The 27,900-nt window shown below is 38.7% G+C and overlaps 1 protein-coding gene across 2 annotated transcripts in view; it reads left to right on the forward strand.

Moving 5' to 3' along the window:
* CTNNA2 (catenin alpha 2) overlaps positions 1-27,900 on the forward strand; it is a 1,170,309-nt gene that overhangs the window by 393,892 nt on the left and 748,517 nt on the right. For both annotated transcript variants that reach the window (XM_057742313.1, XM_057742314.1), the window contains exons 5-6: positions 2,810-2,929; positions 4,861-5,127. In XM_057742313.1, coding sequence (XP_057598296.1) covers positions 2,810-2,929; positions 4,861-5,127 — 387 coding nt within the window. The remainder of the gene's footprint in view (positions 1-2,809; positions 2,930-4,860; positions 5,128-27,900) is intronic.

The following is a 27,900-nucleotide window of genomic DNA, read 5'->3' on the forward strand; positions in this document are numbered from 1 at the left end:
TAGTGAAGGTTTCATTCTTTAGTTTTCAACTTTTTGAATCTTACTGTTTAAATTGTCTCATAAATAACGTATTCCAGGATGTTTTTAAAAAGCCCCATCTGAGAGTTTTTGTCTTCTAATTAAAGCATTTAACCCATTTATATTTGTTTTATATCAGGACTTAGTTGGCCACCTTATTTAGTACTTTACATTTATATGCTTTCTTTTCTTTATTTTGTATCTCCTATCATTCTTCAAACAACCTTCTGTAGTGTGTAGACTCTGCTGCCTTCGTTTTATTAATGAAGACACTCAGGTTTTGGAAGGTTAAGTGACTTGCCCTGGATCACAGAGCTTACAAATGACAGAGCTGGGGTTTGAACACAGACCGATCTGACCCCAGACCCCTCCCCACACATACTGACCTATATGTGTCTCTGTGGGGCCCAGGTAGGTGGAAAAAGTGTCCCAGGCTCCTCTTCTATGTAAGGATTACCCTTTAAAAAGGTGTCTGCTTGGCTTGTAGGAGTCAATTTCCTTTCTCCAGACACCTAAAAAGGACAAAAGAACATTGGCTCTGTTCAAAAATAAAAACTTGATTTTTATATTAATTTTGACTTTTCCAAAGTGCCTGGTCACTGCCCTTCTCCTTTGTTGTTTTTAATTCCTTGTCCACATCCCTTCAACATTGTATCTGTTCTCTCTCTCTCTCTCTCTCTCTCTCTCTCTCGCTCTCTCTCTCTTCCCCTCTGTATCTCTGTCTCTCTCTCATTTCTCTAATAGCAGTGTACTGGGCTGGTGTTAACATGCTCAATCCTGGACTTTAGTCTCATTCTCTCCATTTCTTTGGGGCCTTGAATAGGTTCAGAACTGTGTTTTTCTATGAGAAATTTTCTCTAGGTTATCTTTCAGTTTCTTCTAGATTACAACTCTGAGTATGACCAAGTCTACCTTTACACAGACAGACACTATCATTGGTGTTTCTTTTCCAAAGAACTTCTTTGAATTAGAAACATAAATTCGGACTAGCATCTGGCTTCTTCAGAGAAAACCAATGAGAAAATAAGTTATGTGTAACAAAACAAAATAAATACTCCAAATTGGCCTGAGTAACAACCGAGAAGCTTGTTTTATTATATATACATAATAAAAAAAAATCCAAGATTTGGCTCCCTCTGAGATAATTATTTTGCTCTTCCCTGGGACCAGATTTTATATCCTGAGAAAAGATTTACAACTCAAATAAGCAGCAGGAACAAATTAACTGCCAAGAGCTGTCCTCTCAGTGAAGCTGTTGATAGCCACAGTAAAATGATTATAAAGCTATTAGGAAGGGAGACATCACTGATTTGTTGTTTTAAAGATTTGAGGTATAAGATTCTCATTAAACCATGAAAATGTTTTAAATGGGTGATTTCATACCATAAAATGTCATTTGACTTGAGTGCCTAAAAACATCCTAACATACAACAGTTCTTTTTTCAACTGTACTTCTTTCTTTTCCTTGAGTATAATTAGAACCTGCATAGGAATTGGAAAAGACTAAAATGGATGAGTTAAATCATTTTCTGTTCTTACAAGTGGAAAGGAAAAAAGATGCAGAATTTCCATAGAAGATGAGAATGAGAACCTAATATTCTCTGGAGTCTAGACTGAACCCCCATCACCCTCATTCTAAACAATGCCGTTGCCTGCTGCAACTCTTTCCATAATGAAATGTTAGCCAGTTTAGTAAGTTGAATGGTATTGTCATATCTACGGAGGGAAAGATTTGATGACATCCATTATCACTGGTTTATATACACTATTCTCTTCCTCCACTCAGTGAAACTTGGTGAGGAAGTTGGAGTGGCCACCTTCATGAATGTGTCAAGTTAAACAAAGGTGTATGTCTATAGGACTATGTTAATCTGTGACTTTTTCTAGCCATTTTGGTGGTCATTTGGATTTCTGCATTGTCAAACAATTGTCTGTACATTGTCCTTTGATTTGGTCTAAACTGCTAGAGCCAATTGGAATTCTGTAGTTGACCCATACATTCTCTGTATTTCTCATTACTCTTTCAGAGCTGCCATCTCTTTCAGCTGCCTCTCTCAGAAGCCTGTGCTAGTTGAGGCCTCTCTACTAGACTCCCTTCCAAATGAAGAACTTCTGATTTTGCAAACATGGTTCAGTCTTGTGCCTTGTTTGCTCAGGATTGTGTTCTCGGCTATTTCCACTGATTCTTATTCTGTTCACCCTAGTTGATGCCACCTTACATGGCAACAGAAATTCTAATTTACTTACTTCTCGTGGCTCAATATTTTCCCTTCAATTGGATGGCAAGATGTAAACTCAGCTTAAAATTACAATCCCTTTAGTCCCAGATTTCGAGGTGATGCCAAGAAGATTGGTTTTAATTTAAGCTATCTCAAACTTTTCGCAGCCCAGGAGTTCCTTCAGTTTTTGTTGGCAAAACATTTCCTTCTCTGAAGATTTCTAGAGTTTGTTTTTCAATTGCATATTTCTTAAGTACATTTTCCTTTATTTTTCTACTTGAAATTAAAAGTCCATGTTCCTTAACAACACCATAGCTCAAAATACAATCAACATAGTATTTTATATGCTTCAGGAGTTCAGCAATTATCTTTTATATACAAAATATTATGTAAATGCTGAACAAATATTTATTCTGATTATAAATGCTTGCTGGGGTACTTTTTCCCATTATGTTACTTAAATGTTAATGCATAACTTTTTTTTTTTAATAAACTAGCATTTCTAACATGTTTAGTAATATTGAAATCCAATCCAGTTATAAATAAGTTGGATTTTCTTTTAATCGTTTCAGGTGGAGGAGGCCTTGGAAGCTGTCAAAAATGCTACAAATGAGCAAGACCTTGCAAATCGCTTTAAAGAGTTTGGAAAAGAGATGGTGAAACTTAACTATGTAGCTGCAAGAAGACAACAGGTGGGAAAGATTTTGGAAATCTAGGGGAGAAAGCAAGTGAGTTTAAGTAACCTTGTAGTTCTGTAGGCTTAGACAGTAGATCAGCTGCGTCTACTGTCAGTCAGATCATCAAATGCCTTAGGAACCTGTGATCACAAAGGCAGCTTCCTACTTAGGTCAGTTCTGGCCCGACCATATGGTGCAGGTACTCCCTGGGTACTCTCGGGCCCCTGTATGCTTACATCAGGTCACAGGCTCAGTTAGTTTTTTACTACCTAATGTCAGTTTGTCATGACCATCCTAGATATCAAATTTAATATGCTTGTCTCAGAATTATTTTGACCCAAAAGAGAGAGATGTAATTCACTGTTTCCAGGTCATCCATTTATCATGTACCAATGAGCAAATAGGAATAAAACCCCGGTGGTTCAAATACCCTCTAATGATACATTTTGAAGCTAGAGAAATTTTCTCCCAGAATCAGCTGGCAGTCCAACCTGGCTCTCAGAGAACAGGACTGCTTTTAACATTTCCCAAAATGCTGTGAACGTTTTCCTAACAATACTCTTTAAAGCTGAAAATAAAGAGACTCCCCAGTGGTACTATTTTGACATCCAAACTAAGAAAGCAAATCATCTTTGATCTATTTTTTTTATTATTCCCTAAACTCAAATGATTGATCTGCCATCAAAAACAGTTTTTTTAAATAAAGGAACTCTGTTCTGAAAATGCTGATGAAGTGACAGTGATGCTCTAAGCAAAATCAGAGAAGTTCGATTTCCCATGTTTGCAATTATAATTGAATCTGGAGGCAGGCAGAGTATCAGAAGAATGAAGTTTTCCGTCTGCTGATAACTAACTCTGATCTATGCAAGCCACTTAGCTTGTCAGTGGCTCAGTTTTTACATTCTTGCAGCAATATATATTGAATGTATTTTGTGGGCCAGACATGGTGCTATTGACTAAAAAGCCACTGAACAAGATAGCTAGGGCTCTCTGCTTTCATTAGACATAGACTTTAGTAGAAAGACATATATTTAAATAAGTAAACACGATAAAGCCTGACGAGTGTTCGTGATAGGAGGGAAGAGAGTCTTGTGGGAGCAGATAGAAGAGGATGTAGCTTAAAGAGCTGGATGGAGAGTGGGTTCTCAGAGGATGGTCCCCATTGGTGGAAAGGTTAGGGTGGAAGAGGGATGCTCAGATATTTCACATAGAAAGAATGATATGTGCAAAGTCTAGGCAACTAGACAGAACACAAGGGAGAGTGTTGCTGAAATTCAGCCCTGAGACAGTTTTGGGTGAAGTAGAAAGAAATAGCTTTATTGCTTTGCCTGGCAAAGCAGGGAGCAGTGGGCTAATGCCCTCAAGACTGTGTGACCTGCCCTGGAGGGGGTAATGAGGAGTCGTTTATAGTGTTCAAGGAGCAGGGCATGGTCAGCTTGTGGACATTCTTCTAATGGGTTGGTGGTGAGGTCACCGGGAGTCAACATCATTACCCTTCTGGTTCCAGCTCATCTGGGGTCTACGTGCTTGTGGACAGCATACAGTTAACTTCTTCCACCTAGTGGGGGTTTCAGTATTTGCAAAACAGCTCAAAGGACATGGCTTAGAATATTATCTATAGTCCTTGAGGAAGAACAAAATGTCCTTGACTTTGCTTAATGGCTAAAGGGTTATTATTTTGCTTGACTGTTTTCCTTTCTTTCTGCATTTTCTCATCTCTTTGATGAAATTTATTCTCTGACTAACGTTTTTCTACAGACAAAAGGCAGACAGAGGATATGGGTGGGGGTCTATTCTAGGAAGGCCTCATAGGGTCCTGCTTGATTACAAGAGGAGATGGTTTCTAAAATTCATGTGGTCCTTGAAGTCTGTGACTTTAAGCTCTATTATAGACACTTCCATGGCAAGCTTCATGAAAGTGACGGGTTTGTGTTTTGCACACACAGGAGCTGAAGGACCCTCACTGTCGGGATGAGATGGCAGCTGCCCGAGGGGCTCTCAAGAAAAATGCCACAATGCTGTACACGGCCTCCCAAGCCTTTCTCCGCCACCCGGACGTTGCCGCCACTAGAGCCAACCGAGATTACGTGTTCAAACAAGTCCAGGAGGCTATTGCCGGCATCTCCAATGCTGCTCAAGCTACCTCGCCCACCGATGAAGCCAAAGGCCACACGGGCATCGGGGAGCTGGCTGCAGCCCTGAACGAATTTGACGTAAGCATCCGGGTGATGTGGGCATGTGCTTTCACTAAAAAAAATCATTGGGATGAAGGGCCACCAAGATGGTATACATTGATTTACCTAAATTGGAGGCTGTTGATAGTAAGATAAACTACATGATGTATGACTGTTACTAGGAATCCAATAGCTCGATAGAACCTAGTTGACTGGTATTTAAAGGAACTACCAACTGTGTTGAAGAGGACCTGATCCCATGCAAGTAGAAACGCTGAACACTGTAGCTTTCCTACACCACAGGCTACCTTAGGGACAGTTCATCATTTTCATGTTTATGTTTATTATTAAAGAGGCAAATGTCCTAGGCAGTGTGGGTGTCGCTCGCCCCTATGTTGTGTCTGGGTGAAGGACTGCTCTCAATTTCTTCATTTTCAGCCAGTGGCAAGCAAACTCCACTGCCCTCTCATCCCATCCGGGGTCCCGGTCTTCCTCGCATCAGCCCCTCTGGGTGGCACATCCCATGAATGCCCCACATTGCAAGCCTTCTGTTTCTAGGGCTGTGTCCCAGTGAGGGGAGCAGTAGAAGGATGGCTCACTGTGTCTGGTCATATCCAAGCAATGGAATGAGTGGGAAGGACGCCTGTCATGAACATCCCAGGATGACAGCTCTCACTGCCCCTGGGCCAGGTTATGGCCCACCTGTGAGAAGGGGAAATTCAGTTGAGTTCCTCCTATGTTCAGTGAGAACCTACATGTGTTGTGAGCTACAAACATTTATAAAAAAATTAGTATCTGCTTTTAAGAGTTGTATTTTCCCGTAAGGGAGATAAAGGAAATAGAATGTACTCAAACCCTTTACGTCAGTGGCCCCCAACGTTTTTGGCACCAGGGGCCAGTTTCGTGGAAGACAGTTTTTCCATGGATGCGGTGGGGGGGGGGGGAGGCGGCTGGGGGAGGGGGGGCGGTTCAGGCAGTGATGGGAGCGATGGGGAGCATGGGGAGGACAGGTAAAGCTTCCCTCGCTCACTGCTCACCTCCTGCTCTGCGGCCCAGTTCCTAACAGGCATGGGGTTGGGAACCCCTGCGATAAGTGATAAAATACAATGTAACAGGAAGTCATAGGAGAAAAATTGGTTCCTTAATAGCTGTGGAGGAAGGTGAGGAGCTTGCTTTTGGATATGTTGACATGAATTTTTGGCAGGAGATGCCTGGCTGCCTGCTAGAAAAGAGGACCAGGTGCAAACAATTGTTAAGGGCCTGGAGATGGATAATTATAACACTTGATACACAGATATTTCTTTCCAGTTTTCACAGACATCTCTCTTCTTTCCCTTAATTTTTTGGTTAGTCAAAAATATCTGTATACCGAACGCAGACCATATACTGTTTCCAAAGTTATTATAATATGGATTAAATAAAATAAATTTCTAGTATTTACCACAGAAATTGGGCCTTAATATGTAGTGTATTCACAAAGTTTTAGGAGACAATGGAAAATTCATTGGAACTAGTAAGATACTTCAGCAAGGTTATTGATTTAAAAATAAACATAGACATCACTAGATTTCCATAATGTAAAAAAAATAATAATAATGGAAAAGTGATCCTGTTCACAAAATAAACAGTGAAAACAGTTTGTTCCTTTTATTTCACTACTTAATTTTATTTCTTTGTATATGTTAGAAATAATCCTGATACAGATGTAGGACCTAAGAGAGAAAATTATATTACTTTACTGAGGGATAAGTTTTACTTTTTGGTAAATGGTGTCATGGTCCCAAGTAGGAAAAGCTATTGACCCTATCAATTTTTATAATAGTCATACAATCTATATAAAAATTCTAAGAGGGTTTTTTTTGGAACTTGGCAAAGTGATGATAAAGTGGTTTTTTCCCCCCTCTGGAATAAGAATGGATGAACCCATAATTTAAGGAAACAAAAATGAGCAGGTCACACACTCAGATATTAACACATTATAATGTGACATTAATTTTTAGTGAGTGCATTAGAATAAAAATGTCTCATCAGTTAAACGGGATAGAAAATTATAACCTCAGGTACAAAATTATTCTATGAAATGGTGCTTTCTTGTTTTGAAATGGTGCTTTTTAAGATTGAGAATAGGTAGATTATTTAGTCAGGTTTTGACACAATTGCACTTTTATAATCATAGTTTATTTTATAATCAAAAAAGTGAACAATAAAGCCTGAGGACCTGGTCGTAGAGTAGACGTGCAGCAATACAGAGGGCTCTCTTGAGGGACAGTCCAGGCTCTTCAGCTGCCACCACCTTCTGCCCAAGGGCATGGTGACTGCAGCTTCTCACCCTCTTTCTATCTCAACCATTTTCATTCAAAGGAGCTTTTACCCGCAGTGAATTTAACAACTGTGGCATCACTGGGGTATTATGGTTTGGGGTTCAGAAAATAAATCTAAGGCCATGTGGAGAAAATCAATTAGCAAGGTAGGTTGGAGTACTTTCCAACTGTTCTAATAGGGTGGTATCTCCTCATGCTGGACAAATAAGGCTTTGGGAGGTTAACACATAAATAGAATAGTCGAAGATGTTTTTTAAAAAGATGGCATATTAACTAATTCACTAATTATTTTTTACTAACTTTATATATTATTATATGCCATTATACATATTAAGTGTTTATTACTTATTTATCTTAACTAAGTTATGTTAACTAATTGTATATTATATTAGCTGAGTATATTAACCAAGGAATATTTTATTATTCAATGTATATTAGTTCTCAAGCTGTGTAAATTGCATCAAGCATTATCTAATGTTTAAAATTGTATTTCTTACACATTGACAAAAATCAACATGTGGAGCTGTCTCAGTTACCAATTCAGACATAGTAATCCATTTGGTGTGGTTTAAAACAGTTATTTAGTAAATGCAATTAATTTCAGTACTTTCTCAAAAGTAATGCTAGTAAAATATTATTGAATATTTAAACACTTAAGGTAGTTAACCAGTTGTAGATTTTTCATCATTTCTGACACCAGCAAATCTAGACAGTTCTTAATGATATTTGAAAATCTCTCACTAAATATAATGTTGCATTTCTCTTTGTAACAGAATTATACATATCTGCTCTATATCTGCATAATGAACACTTCGGTATTTTTTATTTCCCAGGCATATTGACTTGAAATTGATTTAGAATTCACAGGCATCTGTCTTGAATCCTAAATGCTATTCTCAGATATTAAACAAATTGATATTGCATTGGGTGGGAAACTTACTGAAACTTCCTATGATTTACTTTTCTGGTAATATCCCTTCCCAATGCTTGGTTTTGTGGCTTGCCAATGTAATAGAGATTTGAAAAAATCAAGCAACTTTGAGATTCTGAAAAAGGAACCTGTAAATACAACATATATTTTCAGGCATTCCCTGATGTTGAATTTGAAGTCCACTTCATAATAATACTCATCACTGTGCCACACCCAGTGTTTTGGGAGGTAGGATGCAGAAGTGGCTCCAGTTTCTCAGTTAAGAACAAGGCAAAAATTAGTATTTTTACATGCATTTGTCTAAAATTATAGGATTGATTTCTAGCTGGGTGGGTATAATTGGGGCTCAGTGCTCCATGACCTATTTTCTGGCACTATTATCCTGCCTACGTAAATAGTTGTTGTAGTGATTTATGAAGTAAAAGGCTGAAGGAACAAACCTAGTATTTTTAACAACTTGAAACTGTCAAGAGAGTCTCTAATGATACAAGAGCAAAAAGTAAAATGATTGCTAATCAATGGAAAAAAACCAGCCTCTGTTTAAAATGTGGTAGCTTGAGGCAGTTAATTTTATCTAGTGAAACTATCTACTAAGGGATACGGAAAAGAACTTAGAAAAATGTAGTGACTGCTCAGAAGTAAATCATGTTATAATATCAATTTTGAGTGCTAGAAAACTTCCAAGAGTGAGAGGGAGGAAAATGAAAAGTTATTCCTACAGAATTTCATTTTTTTCTTAAAGAAAAGAGAGTATACCATATCTTGTTTTCTGAAGATACTTTGGAAAATGGAAATTAACACCATTCATGATCCAGTCTTTATAACTGATTGGTATTTTGCTTTTAAAGTTATTATTTTCTTTTAAATCAGACAGTTCCTCTAATCTTAATCTCAAATTCCTCTAATCGTAAGCGTTCTACTTGTGGTTTTGCTTCTTTCTTTTCCCATTTCCCCTGGGAATTTGCTTGGCTAATAATTCTCTTTTTCTTTTACATTCATTTTTTCCTTCTCCACTTGTTCAGCCCTCTCAGCCTATAGAAAAATGTATTTTTATTCTACAACAGAAAAAGAAAATGAAATGTTAGACTACTATACTTACCATATTCTCATATTTCACTCTTTGTTTTCCGTACAGAAATGAGACGTAGATTCTAATTTCAGCCTTGTCATCTACCCTCTACTCCTGCCCCTCCTCTGTGACACTGTGTCTGAGGGTCTCTAAGGACCCTTCACTTGGAAATCTTTGTGCTCTTATTTTCTAGTTCTTGGCTGCTTCAACTTTGGAAGGAGTGGGGCATTGAATAACATTAACCATACTTTCTCTTTCATTGTATGACTCCTCACTTGCAAGATTTAAATACCTATGCTTGAGAAGTAGGACAGTCTGGTCTCAATCACATTGAGCTGAAATGTCACCATGACATACCCACTTCTATGTAAGTTGCCATTTTTATTTCTGCCTGGTTTTTCATACCTCCCCCTTACCTTCTTAAGTTTTCTTCCTTTTTTCTCCTTCTTCTCTTTAAATATATTTTCATTTCTCCATCCAGTTGTAACTGTCTCACTGATCTGGTGTTCAGTGGGTGGAAATGTTGGCATGCGAGTACAAGTGGTGATGGGACATCTGTATCCCACGTGGATGAGGATGGCAAGGGTCTGTAATCTGACAAGGTTAAGGGACCAAGGCTAATAGCGATGGGAGAGAATTGTCCGACCCCAGGGAGCATCTCCATGCTCCAGTGTGCACTCCCTAGGCTTCCTCCAACTGTGTGCTCTTCTCAGGGGGTGTACTCATATTCTAGGAGGTCTAGTCCAAAGACAGAGGTGAAGCAGCAGGTGTTCAGGTGGCAGCAGTCATTTCACAGCAGGACCCCAGCTCACTGCAGGGACATGGAAAAGAGGTTTCTGGGTCCCTGAGATTAATAACAACCCTGGACTAGGGTGTGGGATCCAGGGTTGGGATACAGCTCCAGTGGAGAGCTGGAGGGCTGTGTAGATCACTTAGATCAAAGACCCAAATGCATAACCTCGGAGATCTATGCTGAAGGAATCGGAAGAAGTAGAGCTTTTCTGTTGACCTCTTCTCCAAATATCACTCTTCATCTTTTTTGAATAGGAAATAACTATTTTTATTCTTGTTCCTAGGCCCAGATCGATGCTCCTGGGGAAGTGCTGGTCCTTTAAGGAGCCATGAACCAGAACTCTGGCTGGCTCAGGGATTCTTAAAGGGTCTTACTGATTCTTGGTCTCGACAGCAGTCAGGCAAGGAGGAAGCTCTGCTTAAAGAAGTGCATTATCACAGAGCATCTTGTTCAGTCCCTTCCCAGTTCTAACCCTCCCTATGGCTGTGGAAATTGACACAGTTATTTATCAGAGAGGCTCCCCCAGGCCTCATCTCCTTCTTTGATGTTCTGTACAATCATTCTGACTGCAGACATTTGGGAACTCACATATCGGGTTAAGATCATCAGTTTTCTATGTATTTCTTTACCTTAGGGTGAGGGTGGAGAGAGGAGAGGAGAGGGCCCCATCACAATGCTGTAAACACACTGGTAAGGAAAATGCAAGATGGGGCTCAGGTTCTCAAGAAATTAGCAAGGTGGAGGCCAAATGCATAAAAATGAGAGCCAGCAAGCAGGACCATTTAACTTTCAGAGAGCAATTTTGGATTTCTAATTCAGGTACTTAAAAGATGGAGCAGGCAAACTCAGAAATTTTCTGCCTCTCTGAGTTCATGCCAAAATTTTTGAAAGTGTAACATCTGTACAGTTATTATGTTTGTTATACTTTCATACTTTAAAAAAAATTATCTATTTATTTTTGGCTTCATTGGGTCATCGTTGTTGCACATGGGCTTTCTCTAGTTGTGGTGAACAGGGGCTACTCTTCGTTGTGGTGCTTAGGCTTCTCTTGTTGCGGAACATGGGCTCTCGGTGCAGGAGCTTCAGTAGTTGCAGCATGCAGGTTCAGTAGTTGTGGCACATGGGCTTAGTTGCTCTGAGGCATGTGGGATCTTCCCAGACCGGGGATCGAACCCGTGTCCCCTGTATTGGCAGTTGGATTCTTAACCATTGCACCCCTAGGGAAGTCCCATACTTTAATACTTCTATTAGTACTCCTTAATAACGTTCTCTGCTTTATTTATATGAAGTGGTTCCTACTTCATGGCTACTGGAAGTGGCCTAGGATATTGCGAAGAGCCCAGAACTGGGATTCAGGTACCTGGCTACTACTTCAAGCCCTGTAAGTAACTAAAGATGTATGACCTTAAGTTGCTGACATGGCATCTCTAGGCCTTGGAATAAGGTTTAGGCACAGGAGTGCTAAGATCATTCATTAAGAACTTACAGTTTGCCAGGTGAGATGTAAGAATGAAGGTATACAAGGTGTAAAGGAGAAATGCGTACTGAACAGCTATAGTTACTGCAATGCTTAAATGCTGTGATATGCACCTAACCTTCTGTGTGTGTGGTAGGGGTGAGATTAGGGAGAGTGAAATCCTGCACCTGGAGGAAGTGGTACGTGAGTAGGAATTAACATGACAGCTGTGAATTGAGAGTGTTTCTCAAACAGAAAGAACATCATTGCATGCAGAGGTGTGGTGTGTAGCAAATGCATAAGCATTTTGGTTCTGGAGCCCATGGAGAAATCCGGTTAAGTCAGTGAGCTGGAGGAAGCTTCTAGAGCCTTGTAGTCCTTGCAAGGGGCTGGGCTTCAATCTGAAGGCGTTAGGAAGTTCTGGTGATCTAGGCAGGGGAATGCATGGTCATATTTGTGTTTTTAAATATTCCTCTGGCTGCAGGGTGGAGAACGGATTGGGAAAGGGCAAAGCTGCAGTGCGTGAGTGATTAGGGCTAGAGGTTACGAATGTCTGCATACATTGTGGGAACAGGAACGGGAAGAAGTGGATGGATCTGAACCACAGTAAATGAGTAGAATCCACAGGCCTTGATAACTGTACTTCTTTTCATATATGGAAAAATTCAATGTTTTGTACAGGAAGCTTTAATTATGTAAATAAAAACAAACAAACATTTTTACAATTCCAGTTGTGAAGTCTTGAGAACTTTCAGTCCTTTGTGGGTTATTTGATGTTTTTTACATAATATAACTTTCTTGCATTGATTTCTTTTTTCTGGCTTGTTATTTACTTACTTGCATTCCTACCAGTATGATTATTAACTCCCTAATAATTTATGGATATATATTTTGAATATATTTAATCCAAATGCTCTAATACCCAGGATTTTTCTAATTTAGTTTAAGCTATTTGTTTAATTGAGCTCCAAATTAGTGTGCTTACTAATGTTTATTTTACTTTTAAAAAACAACAAACTTTTACACACACTTTTTAAAAAGTGGAGACATTTTCCCATGTGATAGAACATAATATTAATAGAAGGGTTAGTAGGGCCCAGCTCGTGTCTTCTCTGAATCTATCTGCCCTTTTTCACTCTGGCAAATTAAACTCCCCCAAATGTCCTTTTAATCCTTTCTAGCTAGAAACATGCAGTGGTGTTTTAGCATTCTTAATCATACACTGACATCTGGTGGCCAAGTAGAACATTAAGCCATACTCACTCCAGTGGGTTTCTGTCTACCTGTCAATGTAGCACAACCTTAAATACATACTCTGTGGACAAACTCAGGATGTAAATATGGAGAGGGTGTAGTCTGCCTTCAGAGAACTGTTAGTCTGCTTATGATGCTCTTTTGTACACTAATACTATGCAGTGGATGTTGCATTAATCTATTTTGGAAAAAGTTTCTAGCCCTGGGAAGTTGGTAAAGATGGCTACAGATGCAGATAAGTTTATAGCAAGAGGTGCTCAAGGCAGGATGGAGAGTTGTGGGTGGTTCTGAGGCTAAGGGTGAGACTGTCAGTCAGCATCTGGGACAAGGTATGCTCCCTAAACCAGGAAGCAGAGACACATTTATCCAATATCATCATTTACTGCTGAGAAATCTTACTCTGGAATACTGATATCTCCCATATCTTCTCGCTTCCAAGAAACTTTAGCTTTTTAAGGTGTTATAAGCCTAGGAATGTTTCCTAATAGCATCATTTACTTTTGTATCATGTCTTATTATAATTACACCAAGGAAATATCCCAAGACAATTTTATTTCTCTTCTACATTTCAATTAGCAAACATGGAGCTACAAAAGGTCTTTGCGCAAATAACAGAATGAGATTTGAAATATCCTTCTTGAAAATTACGTTTCAGATTCTCATTTATTTGCCTCCCTGATGTCTTTAATCAAAAGTATTATATTTCCAATCTTGTTTTATTTCTTTTCACAAGGGAAAATGTAAGAATCTATAGTTCCCCCAAAAGATAATTTTCTCCTTTAAGAATATTGACTGATTCTGTGGATCTCAGTTCACCTTTATTTCAAATAATTAGTAATAAATCTAACAATGAATCCTGACGTAATTGATTATCATATTCTAAACTGTCTAAATGTGCGATGGCAAATATCATTCTGATTATCATTTATTTATTAGCCATACTTTAAAACTGGGGAACCAAGTGAGTCCTTTTCTCTAGTGAGCTGCTTAGTGGTGAAAAGTATGATTTATTTAAAATGCTTAACTCTTTAGTCTTATTTTTTTTTAATAATTTCTTGCGTGGAAGAGCTTGTTTGTACTCAGCCGTCCAGAATTGTGCCTTTTCCTTCTCATGTATTTCCTATGGTACAGTAATGAGGATGCATTTACTACTCATTTATAAGATTTAGTTTGATTTTGGGGGTGAAGTAAGCACGTGCGCACGCACATACACTCACACTCATACATACACACACACCTCCTGCTCCTAAAAACACTCGTTTGGATTTCTCATCAACCAAATTCCTTAACATATTTGCTGAACTTCTCCAGCAGCAGATTCAGGAAAGTGTACTGTAACCTTTTGAGTCCCATTGTTCATTTCTCCAAATGTCCTCTGACACCCCGCTTTGTTCTTATTACGCATGTTCATTGAGCCAAGGCTGTAGGGAAACAGCTACCCACAGGTGCACGTGTGCAGCAGGCAGCTGACGTAACTGAGGGCATAGCTGAGTCCCGGGCTCATCTTCCTGGTTCTGCTGGTCGCCCTGGTGGACAATGGGACAGCATGGTGTAGGGCGAACGAGACATGGTGTTGTGTCTGAATCCAACCTCAAGGTCTTCCCTCTGTGCCTCTGCTTCTGAGTCTATAACATGAGGGAATAATGTAGACCCCTTCAAGATTGTGATAGTAACTTTATGGGGTGAAAATTCATAGGTGTTTAATTCACGATAGGCTAGTTATCTTTGTCTCCTTCCTCTACTGACAGAAATGTCAGCCAGGCTTCTTCTACACGAAGTTCGCATTGAAGCCGTGCCCTAGAGGAGCCTTAGGGATCAGTTCCTGATTGAAAAGTTGTTAATGTCACTTGACAGTAGCTATAGATACAATAATATCATTCACTTTCCCGCAGCCAGGTCCACACCCTCATGCACAACAGCCTCCAAAGAAGGTTTGGCCAAAGCATAAGCAATCTTTTTTTTTCAACTATTATTATTTTTCATTGAAGTGTAGTTGTTTTCTAGTGTTGTGTTAATTTCTGCTCTACAGCAAAGTGATTCGGTTATAGAAATGTTCTTTTTTAAATAGTCTTTTCCATTATGGTTTATCTGAGAATATTGTATATAGTTCCCTGTGCTATACAGTAGGACCTTGTTTTTTATCCATTCTATAGTCATAGTTTCCATCCGCTAACCCCAAATTCCCAACCTATTCCTCCTCCACCCTCCCCTCCACATTGGCAACCACAAGTCTGTTCTCTATGTCTGTGAGTCTGTTCTGTTTCATAGATAGGTTCACTTGTGTCACACTTCAGATGTCACATATAAGTGATATCATATGGTATTTTTCTTTCTTTTTCTGACTCACTTCGCTTAGTATGATGATCTCTGGTTGCATCCATGTTGCCAAAGCATAAGCAATCTTGAGAGGGGGTCAATTCTGCATCACAGGGAGAAAAACCCAAGCAGAGGTGAAATAACCACCTGGCTGAAGGACGATTCTTAAAGAGAGAACTTGCAAGTCTAATGTTAACACTAAGAGTGTAAGTTTCTTCACTGTGTTTTATTTGGAAATTCTCATTGCTTCACTGGCTTCTGATGCAGTGAAGGCCACCTTTAGCTTCACATTAAGCATCAGATTTCTTCAGGTTTGGTGGTCCCTGAGGTGCTCACACTACAGCTGGAAGGAAAAGGGGCACCTGAGAGGAAGGGATGGGGAGAGAGGATGAAATGATGGTCCCTGCTCAACCCACAGGCCACAGTATAAAGGAATTTATCATTTTTTAAAACAACATGTTCCTTTAACATGATATCTTTACAGCACAATTAATTAGCAAGACATGACATTTGCTTCAAAGATGTAACACAGAAATTAAGGAAAAATAAAGCAGTGTGAAAAGACTGTGTTGAATTCTACTTTTGATTAATGTTCAGCTTTTCTATCACTAATATTTCTCTTGAAACCCTCCAGGATTGTCACTTTGTTGTGCTGAGGAATGTTCTAGATTGAGCACGAACCCTTATTTCCCAGTCTAGAACATACACTTACAGGTCAGAGTTAATTTCTAATACCTGGATAATTCAGAAAATCAAAGATTACTAGCAAAGATTACTAAAAGTCCTCTTGTTATAGTCTAGCCCATATAACCCAGTTTATAAATATAGAAAGTGATTTCCAGAGAGATCAAACATTTTGTTCAAACTCAACACAAATAATTATTCTTGTAGTCAAAGTAGGAATATAAATCTTTTGATTTCAGCCATCTGGCAGAGAATGGGGTGGGAGGCGTTATCCTTTCAATCTCCATCAACTCCCTAAAGATACCCCAACAATCACACAATCTAAGTAGAAGAATGTGCTCACTGTGCAAATGCAACCTCCAGACAGGTCCTGTCTTACTTCCAACCAGTTTCCCTCTCCTAAAACTGTCCTAGAAAGAAATTCTGGAGCTGACACTGCTTGTTTCCCAGGCCCCTGCTTTAGTTGCTCTTCTGAAAGAACTAGAAACATATATGTGCATCTCTCTGTCTGAAAATAACTTAATATCATTTCCCATAGTGCTTCTTAAGCTTATTCTGATCGCTTAGGGCTTGGCACATTCTTTAAGCAGAGAAACATCACCAGTCAGAAAAAAAGTTTTCCACAGAACAATTTTTTTTAACCCAGACCTGTCACAAATTTGAAGAAAGATAACATCTGAGAGGGAGAAGATCTCTGAGGTTGGAAAAGATAATGTACTTGATCTGTCACCAGCCCCTAGAGTGTAGCAGCACTTTGGCTTGTGGATGCAGGCTGTTTTTATTTTCAGATTCCTTCAAGCCTACATACCAGAATCACGTTTAAAATATGGAGCAGAATATCACTGATGAATATACATGCAAAAATCTTCAACAAAATCCTAGCAAACAGAATCCAACAACACATTAAAAGGATCATAATCCATGATCAAGTGGGATTTATCCCAGGGATGCAAGGATTCTTCAACATATGCAAATCAATCAAGGTGATACACCTTGATACGAGTTAAAGAATGAAAAAATATGATCATCTCAATAGATGCAGAAAAAGCTTTTGACAAAATTCAACACCCATTTGTGATAAAAACTCTCCAGAAAGTAGGCATAGAGGGAAACTACCTCAACATAATAAAAGGCCATATATAACAAACCCACAGCCAACATCATTCTCAATGGTGAAAAACTGAAAGCATTTCTTCTAAAATCAGGAACAAGACAAGGATGTCCACTCTCACCACTATTATTCAACAGAGTTTTCAAAGTCCTAGACACAGCAATCAGAGAAGAAAAATAAATGAAAGGAATCCAAATTGGAAAAGAAGTAAACCTGTCACTTTTTTGCAGATGACATGACATTATACGTAGAAAATCCACCAGAAAACTACTAGAGCTAATCAATGAATTTGGTAAAGTTGCAGGATACAAAATTAATGCACATAAATCTCTTGCATTCCTATACATTAACAACAAAAGATCAGAAAGAGAAATTAAGGAAACACTCCCATTCACCATTGCAACAAAAATAATAAAATACCTAGGAATAAATCTACCTAAGGAGGCAAAAGACCTGTACTTAGAAAACTATAAGACACTGATGAAAGAAATCAAAGAAGACACAGATGGAGAGATATATTATGTTCTTGGATTAGAAAAATCAATATTGTGAAAATGATTATACCACCCAAAGCAATTTACTGATTCAGTGCAATCCCTATCAAATTACCAATGGCATTTTTTACAGAACTAGAACAAAAAATCTTAAAATTTGTATGGAGACACAAAATACCCCAAATAGCCAAAGCAATCTTGAGGAGAAAAAAAAAAAAAAAGGGAATCAGACTCCTTGACTTCAGACTATCCTACAAAGCTGCAGTAATCAAGGCAGTATGGTACTGGCACAAAAACAGAAATGCAGATCAATGCAACAGGATAGAAAGCCCGGAGATAAACCCACACACCTATGGTCAACTAATCTATGACAAAGGAGGCAAGGATATACAATGGAGAAAAGACATTGTCTTCAATAAGTGGTGCTGGGAAAACTGGACAGCTACATATCAATGAATGAAATTAGAATACTCTCTAACACCATGCACAAAAATAAACTCAAAATGGATTAAAAACCAAAATGTAAGACTGGACACTATAAAACTCTTAGAGGAAAACACAGGAAGAACACTCTTTGACATAAATTACAGCAGGATTTTTTTGACCCACCTCCTAGAGTAATGGAAATAAAAACAAAAATAAACAAATGGGACCTAATGAAACTTAAAAGCTTTTGGAAAGAAAACCATAAACAAGACAAAAAGACCACCCTCAGAATGGGAGAAAGTGTTTGCAAATGACTCAACGGACAAAAGATTAATCTCCAGAATATACAAACAGCTCATGCAGCTCAATATTAAAAACACAATGGGGATATGTGTATAAAAACAGATGATTGAACTTGGTGTACCCCCCCCCCCAAAAAAAAAACAAAAAACCACAAACAACCCAATCAAAAAATGGGGCAGAAGATCTAAATAGACATTTCTTCAAAGAAGACATACAGATGGCCAAGAGGCACATGAAAAGATGCTCAGTATCACTAATCATTAGAGAAATGCAAATCAAAACTACAATGAGGTATCACCTCACACCAGTCAGAATGGGCATCATCAGAAAATCTACAAACAGTAAATGCTGGAGAGGGTGTGGAGAAAAGGGAACCCTCTTGCACTGTTGGTGGGAATGTAAATTGATGCAGCCACTGTGAAGAACAGTATGGATTTTCCTTAAAAACTAAAATTAGAGCTACCATATGACCGAGTAATCCCACTCCTGGGCATATACCCTGAGAAAACCATAATTCGAAAAGAGACATGCACCCCAGTGTTCATTGGAGCACTATTGACAATAGCCAGGTCATGGAAGCAACATAAATATCCATTGATAGATGAATGGATGAAGAGGATGTGGTACATATATACAATGGAATATTACTCAGCCATAAAAAGGAAAGAATTTGGGTCATTTATAGAGACATGGATGGACCTAGAAACTGTCATACAGAGTGAAGTAAGTCAGAAAGAGAAAAACAAATATCATATATTAATGCATATATGTGGAACCTAGAAAAATGGTACAGGTGCACCAGTTTGAAAGGCGGAAATACGGACACATGTAGAGAACAATCATGTGGACACCAAGGCAGGAAGGGGGAGGTGGAATGAATTGGGAGATTGGAATTGACATACATACACTAATATGTATAAAATAGATAATTAATGAGAACCTGCTGTATAGCACAGGGAGCTCCACTTCACTTCGCTGTACAGTAGAAACTAACACAACATTGTAAAACAACTTATACCTCCTCCCAAAATAATGTGGAGCAGAAAATATACCTGAAGTGACATAAGGCCAAGTCAGACTTAATAGTAACATTCTAGCACCTTAGAATTTACTATACAGTAAAGAGATATGGAAAACCAAATCTGTAGTGAAAATATCCAACAGACCTGAATATTTCCCAGATATTTATGATTTCTTTTTCTTTAGTTAGTGGTGACGATGAGTATTTTTCCCCTGTATTTCTCATTTCCAAAACTTTCACTAATATTCCTTAATTTAATATTTTGCTTGAAAAAAATTCAGAACTCTGTTTACAGATATGTTGCAAATATAAAAATAAATAACGCCAGATATTCTTTCCCTAGATTTACCTATTAATGTTTTGCCCCATTTGCTGTGTCATTTGTCATCTCTCTCTCAGGCACACACACTCTTTAATTATTTTTAAATAGTTAAAAATCAACCTTATTTTATACACACACACAGACATAAACTGCAGAGAATCTTTCCCAAGTTATTTCCATTAAGAATTACAGATTTATAGAAGGAGTGACACCAGACCACCTATAAATTTGCTAGTTTGTGTAGTTCAAAAAATTATTGACTTAATGGAGGGCTGTAGTTACAATAAAATCTCCCCAGATATTGACTTTACACAGTAATACCATGAAAAATTGTGACTTTGAAACTAGATGGTTACATAAAGTAATCACTTACCTAAATTTGACTAATCCATGCCCACATATTCTCAATTTTAGTGTTAAAATAAACAAAGCAAAACTGGAGTTAAGTTTGTTCCTGCTGGATAGTGGTGTAATAGTGAATACATTCTTTTAAACATTTTTATAAACTTTGATTTTAGAAACATTGTTTTCAATGTAAAAAAAAGTGCTTCCCAATTAGATCAGTGTAAATGAAGAAAACTCAACATTTTAATGATAGAACGCCATGTATTTATCGTTAGCAAAGAGAGAGAAGGAGACAGAGAGGGAAAGACCTTCACAGTCCATTCATTTCTGAAACTAATTTATTACTAAGATTTTCTTTTCCTCGTTGCTCCATAAAACTTCAAAGTTGGGAAAGATATTTGAGGTCATCCAGTATCATTTACCACAAGTTCTAAAGTCTCTATTCCACACACCTAGCAACTGGACTTCCCACCTTTGCAGGACATTATTGGGGGGAAATCATTGGAGGCCAATTCTTGTTTTATTTTTCAAAAGCTCTAATTTGTTAAAAACAAAATGAAAAAAAAATTCTTTCCCACATTGAAATTTCCAAAGCAATTTCCTATCATAATTGTTAGGCTTTACCATGTTTTACTATGGTCATAAATACGTCTTTTAAAAGGTGTTTTTTTTTTTTTAATTTTTTAAAACATTTTTATTTTATTTATTTTTGGCTCTGTTGGGTCTTCGTTGTCCTTGTGGGCTTTCTCTAGTTCTGATAAGTTGGGGCTACTCTTCATTGCAGTGCACAGGCTTCTCATTGCATGGCTTCTCTTATTGCAGAGCACAGGCTCTAGGCACGTGGGCTCCAGTAGTTGCAGCAGGGGGCTCAGTGACTGTGGCTCATGGTCTCTAGAGTGCAGGCTCAGTAGTTGTGGCACACGGGCTTAGTTGCTCCGAGGCATGTGGGATTTTCCCGGACCAGGGATCGAACCTGTGTCCCATGCATTGGCAGGCAGATTCCCAACTACTGCACCACCAAGGAAGTCCCATAAATGCAAGTCTTATCTCCATGAAATGGTTGGGAATTCCTTGCTGAGAAAATTTCATTGCTGTGTCCCTGCTTGATCAGTTTTCACATAAGATCATTAGTTAATAAATATTTGGGAATACATGATTCTGCCAGATTTTTGTGTCTCTTCTTGACAAAGACCTTTTAAGTGGTTTCCTTTCCAATCTTCCAACCTTCTTCAGCCCATTTTCTCACATTTCCATTGTCTTTCTAAAAACCAGAAGTGTCCATGCCTTTCTTCTGCTCTGCTTACACACGAGAGATTAAGCGTGTCCCCACTTACTACAAGTAGATCAGCTGTTGTTTACTGGCCTGGGAGTAGAAAAAGCCATTGGTCCTTGTGTTCCAAGTGGGACTGTCTTGGTTACCTCCTGGCCTTTCCTGGTGGTTAAGTGGTCTGTAAGCTTTCATTTCCCATGGGTCTAATGAAGCCATATAGGTTTGTTGTGAGAATTAATAAAATGATACACAAAAACACTTTGTAGAGTGGCTGACATAAACACTAAATAAATGTTAGCTATGATGCTGGTGAGAAATGAATGCTTTTCTGTTATTATTCTCTTTTCACTAGAAAAAATACTTTTTAACTTTGATTTATTTATCTTTGGAAAATGATCTAAATTTACCTCTTTGGTTGCAAGTTAAAAATATTAAGTTTCAAAATGTGTTACTTTAACAAAGTTTATATTGTAAGTTTAGTTAATGTGGATCTGTCCCTCGAAATGGACTCTACAAATTTTAGACGTTTACAATCAAAACTAAGCAATGATCAGATTGCCACACACTTGAAAAGGAAAATAAAAGGTTCATTACTGGTGAAGATATGAGCCATGTGTATCAGTCTTTGGCCCGAAACCTTCAAACACATTGTTTCTTACATCATTGCCAGTGACTCTGATTCACCATCTATTTCTTTTCCTAATGTCAACAATCTTAATTCTATGGTTTGTTCTTTGTTGTCATTTTAAGTTCATCATGCTTTTTGTGTGTGATTATCCATTTATACTTATGCAAAAACCAATTGTACATAGATTCATTCTCTCTGAGAATAATTGCTATGTATTATAAAATTGTCACTCCCTAGTGATCACTGTTTGCATCCCTAAGTAAGGAATAATTAATTTAAAATCAGCATTCAGAGTGCATATGTATTCAGGGCTGAGCTGGGGGAAGAGCAGAGATATCCTTTGTAATTCCTTAGCAACTTTCCACATCTGTGCTCTACTTAATCAAGCTTTGCACGACCTTGTATATTATAGTGAGCAAAGGATAATTTTCTTATCAGTTAACTGTTGCCAGAATAGAGCACCCTAGGATATAAAGGACTATGTTGAGACCTGGTGCAGTGTTACCAGTTTAGACTCATTCAGTTGAGATCTGCTGCGGGGTAGTGCAGGCCTTGCACAGGCTGCATGTGCAGAACAGAGATAAGCACCAGCAAGTCTTATATTGCTGGATGCTGGAGAGGGTGAAGATTGGGAGCTAAAATGTAGAACAAGAAGGAGTCTCAGCGGTGAAAAGAACATAGCAGTATAAAGTGAAAGAGCCTGAAGGAACTGAAACCAAGAGGAATATACTAATCACTAGGACTGCAAACGTCACACTTATTCAGGCAAGAAGGCTAACAGAGCTGCACTTTCTTAGATGGCAGACTGCTCAAAAGTAAGAGGTCTTAGGACTTCCCTGGAGGTCCAGTGGTTTAAGACCTTGCCTTCCAATGCAGGAAGTGCGGGTTCAGTCCCTGGTCGGGGAGCTAAGACCCCACATGCCTCGTGGCCAAAAAACCAAAACATAAAACAGAATCCATAGTGTAACAAATTCAATAAAGACTTAAAAAAAAAAGTAACAGGACTTCTGTCTTTCAAGACTTCCATGACTTTCCACATGGAGTTTTCATGAACAGTAAAAAGAGGTAGCAGATGCCCATGTGTTTCTCATGTGTTAAAAAAATTTGTGGTAGCAATTTTATATCTGGTGCCTAACACAATGTGGTATATAGTAAACTCTCAGGAAACATTTGTTGAATGAAAGAGGGAAGAAATGAGTGACAGTATCTGCTGGAGAGCTGGTGAGGCAAAATGAGTCCGTCAGTTTAGTTGAAGGGTAATAGTTACTACTAAAAGTTATTTACTTTAGGAAAGAGAAAAAGTATTGATGATGCGAAATTGTTGATGACAACATTAATAATGTATCTTTGACCTTGCCATGTACTTTAGCTCTTAGCTTTAAATCAGTATAGCTTGGATTTTGGTGAACTTGATGAAAGTCATCAAGTCATCGAGCCATCTGCCTGAGAAAGCTGCCTCTTGTGGAGGTTTAACTTCCCAGGTAACTGTTGTCATGCTAAGGCATCTCCTTCCTTGGACTGCTCCTTCCTCAAGGTCACATTTCCTTTAACTTTCAAGAATGACTCTATTTTACTTTATTTTTTTCCTGCCTCTTTGACCGTTACATCTCCATCTCCTGGGCTTCCTTCTCTTTCCAGCCGCCTAAATGTGTTTTTTTTTCCTAGAGTTCTCTCTGTTACCCTGTTTAATTCTCCCTAAAGGGCCTGTAGGGCCTGGCCAGTTGGGATCCCATGTACTGCACATCTGTTTCTCTGGTCCCAGCTTCTCTCCAGAGCTCCAGACCTGTGTCCGTCTGCGTATATGACATGCTAATTGGGATGACTTCTAAGCATCTAAAGTGTTCTCAGACTTAATCTAGTGTTTCTCTTCTGTCAAGCATAGCCTTTCTTTTTGTAGTTCTTGGTTTAGATAAAGGCATGACTTTCAGGAATGTGGTCATTCAATCCAGAAAACTGAGAGTCTTACCCACTTTCCTCTCCAGTTAATCTTGAACTCCTGTGAATTCAGTGCCTTTTACGATTCCCAACTCAGCCCTCTGACTTTCGTGTTTACCACCACGGTTTATTCAGGCCCATATTCTGGTCCGAATCATTGAAATAACTTCCTCACTGGTTGCTCTGCCTCCTCCCAACTTCTTTCCCTTACATTCCATCACCTCTGCCCATCTAGCTTTTTCAAAATGCAAATCAGATATTGTGTTTCACTTACCAGTGAAATTCCATCTTCTGGATAAACTAAAGTTCTTAGCATGGCATCAGATCATTGCAGTAAGACCCTGACTACCTCTTTCATCCCAGATCCTCCTTTTTCTTACCTTCTCGTCTACGTTCTGTCATAATTAACTATTTATTATTCTTCAGCTGTATGATAGCTTTTTCATTCACACATTCCTTCTCGTGATATTTCCTCTATCTGAACTTCCTTGCCATTTTTTTAGCCTAATGAATTTATATTCATTCTTACCAATGTGCCTTATCTTTTGAAGCTGTCCCTAATTCTCCCACTAACTAAACCAATATTCCTTATATGTTACCATTATACTTTGTGCATATTAATAGTAAGTGTATTATTCTGTTTCCAGTTCTGTGTCTACAAATGTGAGCACCAGAAAGACAGAGACCAGGTGTCACTCATATTTTCATCCATACAGTTAGCACACAGACATAAAATAAATATTTGTTGAATGGCTATGTAAATGAAGACGCTCACTGTTTTGATCTTTGTGGCTGTCTAGATTATCCACCTATAATTTCTTCTCTGCCTTCTGGACTGTTGCCACATCAACTTCCCCACAGGAGACGTGACATTCCTCTGTAAACATTCTATTCTCTTCCAGTGAGCCCTCATTATCTTCTTGGTTGGGTTAACCCTTTTTAAGTGTCTGTGTTCCAGTGTTATACAAAGACTCTATATGATTTAAATCACCGTCAACAGATGTACATCAAAATTCAGAGTTCAGAGAACATGACATCCTCATTAAGCACAAAGAATATTTTTCAAGTCATGCTCTGTTCCTTGAAAAGCAATTAATGTATTGCACATTATTCCTGTGAGACAGAAACTGTTTCTTTCCCATCTTAATTTGCCTGCTTAAAAATAGACAGGAAAAGATGGATGAGTTTACACTCAAGGTATATGCATTTCCCTTGTGGCCAATGAACCAATTTCCTTTTCATATTTGCAGAATATTGATACAATTATTCTTTCATCAGACATGAAATTTGAGTGTATAACCAGTTGGTGGAAATCACCTAGTAATTTATTAGGTTGATAACAGCAATTAAGTCATAATTGCTTCTGAGAAATATAAATTGACTTTCTATTTTAAATGGATAATTTAACATTCCAAACCACAGACATAGAGTGTAACTAACTTGGGGGGTAAGAAATTTGTTTCTCCTGTTATTAAACTTAGAATAATTTAAACCATTGGTAATCTAGTAGCTAATTATTCAGTTGGTGGATTATTGGGTTCATGTCACATCTTGATTCTTTCTCTGGTTGCTTACCTTTTTTACTATTTAAGGATATAATGAAGGAGAGGATTTTAGACAGAAATGTAACATGTTGGTAGGCCCGTGGCTTTTTCAACTATTTAAAAACACCATTCTTAATGTGTAAACCATACCGCAATGGATAGTGGCCCTAATGTGGCCCATGAGCCATTGTTTACTGACCCTGGTTTCATCAAATCTTCATATGAAACTTTCGATGTTTGTGGAAGGTGTATTTGTATGACACAGCTGCTTTCACTAACACTCTCCTGTTTATGTATATGTACTCTATACTCTCATGCACATGTTTTGGATACCTACCTATTGGTTTAGTTTACACTGTAGGGAAACTTAAAATAGTTCTTTTTTTGGATGGATCAGGATCAAGGATTTCACAGTAGCAGTTTGCCAACCAAGAGATTTGGCAGCCTCAGCTAGTCTGCCTCACGCTGAAAGCAGAACTAACATTTGTTATCTTGATAGGGGATGTGCCCCCACCCCAGTAATTCTCCACCTCGAGCTCACTGAGCCACATCAAATACCAGTGTAGACCACAATGGGCGTACCTAACTGAAGGGCTACCCATGTGAATTCACCTGCAAATACTAGATTCACTGGGGTGCAATATTGTGTTCCAGGAACCTTTTGATAAAAGTTGGAAGAAGGACGTATTTGTTCAGGAACCCTCAGTCTGTTAGTTGGCAAATATTTATCAACTACTTATGTGCAGAGCACTCAGCTGAGTGCAGTAGAAGATACCAAAATGTAAGAAAAGCATCCTAATTGGTGATCTCTTCCCAACCCTCTGTTTCTCTCTGTCTTTGTCTTTCTCTCTCTCTCTCTCTCTCTCTCTCTCTCTCTCTCACTCACACACACACACCCCTAATGATGCATGGTGGTATCATACAAGAGCTGAATGGGTAAGCTGGGTGATAAATGACAAGTTTAATAGTGAGACTTCAGGAAGAGAGCCTTGTACACAGAGAGTTGAGGATAGTCTGTCCTGCATAGGGTCAGCATGGACTTCCCAAGACACAGCAGGGTGGAAGGTACTGGAATATTCAATAGAGAAGAACGAATAACATAGTACCTGTGAAGCGCATGGGGGTGGGATGAGGCAGTCAGGGACCACTTTGGCTTGAACCAAGGGTTCCCGAGTAGAGTCCTAGGAGGTGACATTTGAGAGGCAGATACTGGTGTCAGGTTGGGGAGAATCTTGAAAGCCAGGAATCTGAAACTTGAAGTGAATGGATATGAACTTATATTTCTTTAGGTTGTACTTGCTGTAAATGACATCCCAGTTCTGAGGGTTGGATGAAAAATGCAACCCATTGCTTAGTTCCACTGAGGACTTTGCAAGGAATGATGGAAATAGAATTGGAGAACCACCAGGTATTATTAGCAGCATCTATCAGTTGTCAGGTAGTTGGTAATTATAGGTAGTTTGCCAGCCATTGAAGGTTTGGGGCCCATGGGGCAGAATGTTAAGAATGGTCTGTTAGGGAAAAAAAGCTGTACAAGAAAGGAGGTCAATTTAGAGTTTTGATGATGGAGCAAATGAGAGATGACAGTGGCCTGAATAAGGCGTGGAGGATGGGATCGCAGTGGAAAGACAAAGTATTACATTAAAAAGTTATTTGAAATGACTTCAGTGTTAAAATGTATTACTTCTATGTGCCATATAGTATTCTAATCTCTTTACATATATTATTTGATTTTCTCAGCAATTCTATAATACAGATACTGCTGTTATTCCTATTTTACAAATGAGGAAACTAAGACCCTCATCATGTAAGCAACGTGCTCAGTCTGGAAGTCACAGCTTGAAGGATTTGGAGCCAGGATTCTAATCCAAGCTGTCTACCTCTGTTTCATTTTACACATGGCCATAGATTACAAGGATGCTTGGTCCTACAACAAAAGTGTCTGAGAGAAGGAGGTTGCAAGCACAAGGGCTTGGGAGCCAGAAAGACTCCTCAAGTTTTTCACTGTGTGGTCTTCAGCAAGCCATCTACCCTGTGTGAGCAACACTGCATTCCTTTGTCAAGTGAGGATTTCTCATGGGTTCTAATGTCTCATTAATCCACTAGGAGGATGAAGTGAGATCATGGCTTCCCGTTTCTCTCCTGTTTGTTGTTCCTCCACAGGAATGAGGGTGTTAGGCTTTGAGAAAGGTGAAGAGTTCACATGTTATACTTGTGATGACTGTAGGTCCAGCTGGCAATGGTCACTGTATAGCTATAGAGAAGGACCTGGGCTTCAGGAGAGTCAAGACTGGACGTGGTATTTGAGTTCTTGTTCATCACCAGGTGATGGCTAAGGCTGGGTTAGGAGAACTCTCCAAGAAAGAGTATTGAGAGGACTTCTGAGGACAAGGATCAGGACCTTGAGATATGCCAGCTTCTTGTGTAAACTGAGGAATAAGAACTGGGGAAGGAATGAGAGAAGGAGCAATCAGAGAGGTATAAGGAGACCCACAGAAAAGCAGGGTTGCCATAAGTGCAGGTGAGACTTCATTTAAGGAGTGGATGGTAAATTGTGTTAAGTACCACACAGAGGTCAAAGAGGATGAA

Source organism: Hippopotamus amphibius, chromosome 7 (genome assembly GCF_030028045.1).
Source record: "Hippopotamus amphibius kiboko isolate mHipAmp2 chromosome 7, mHipAmp2.hap2, whole genome shotgun sequence".
Classification (NCBI taxonomy): domain Eukaryota; kingdom Metazoa; phylum Chordata; class Mammalia; order Artiodactyla; family Hippopotamidae; genus Hippopotamus; species Hippopotamus amphibius.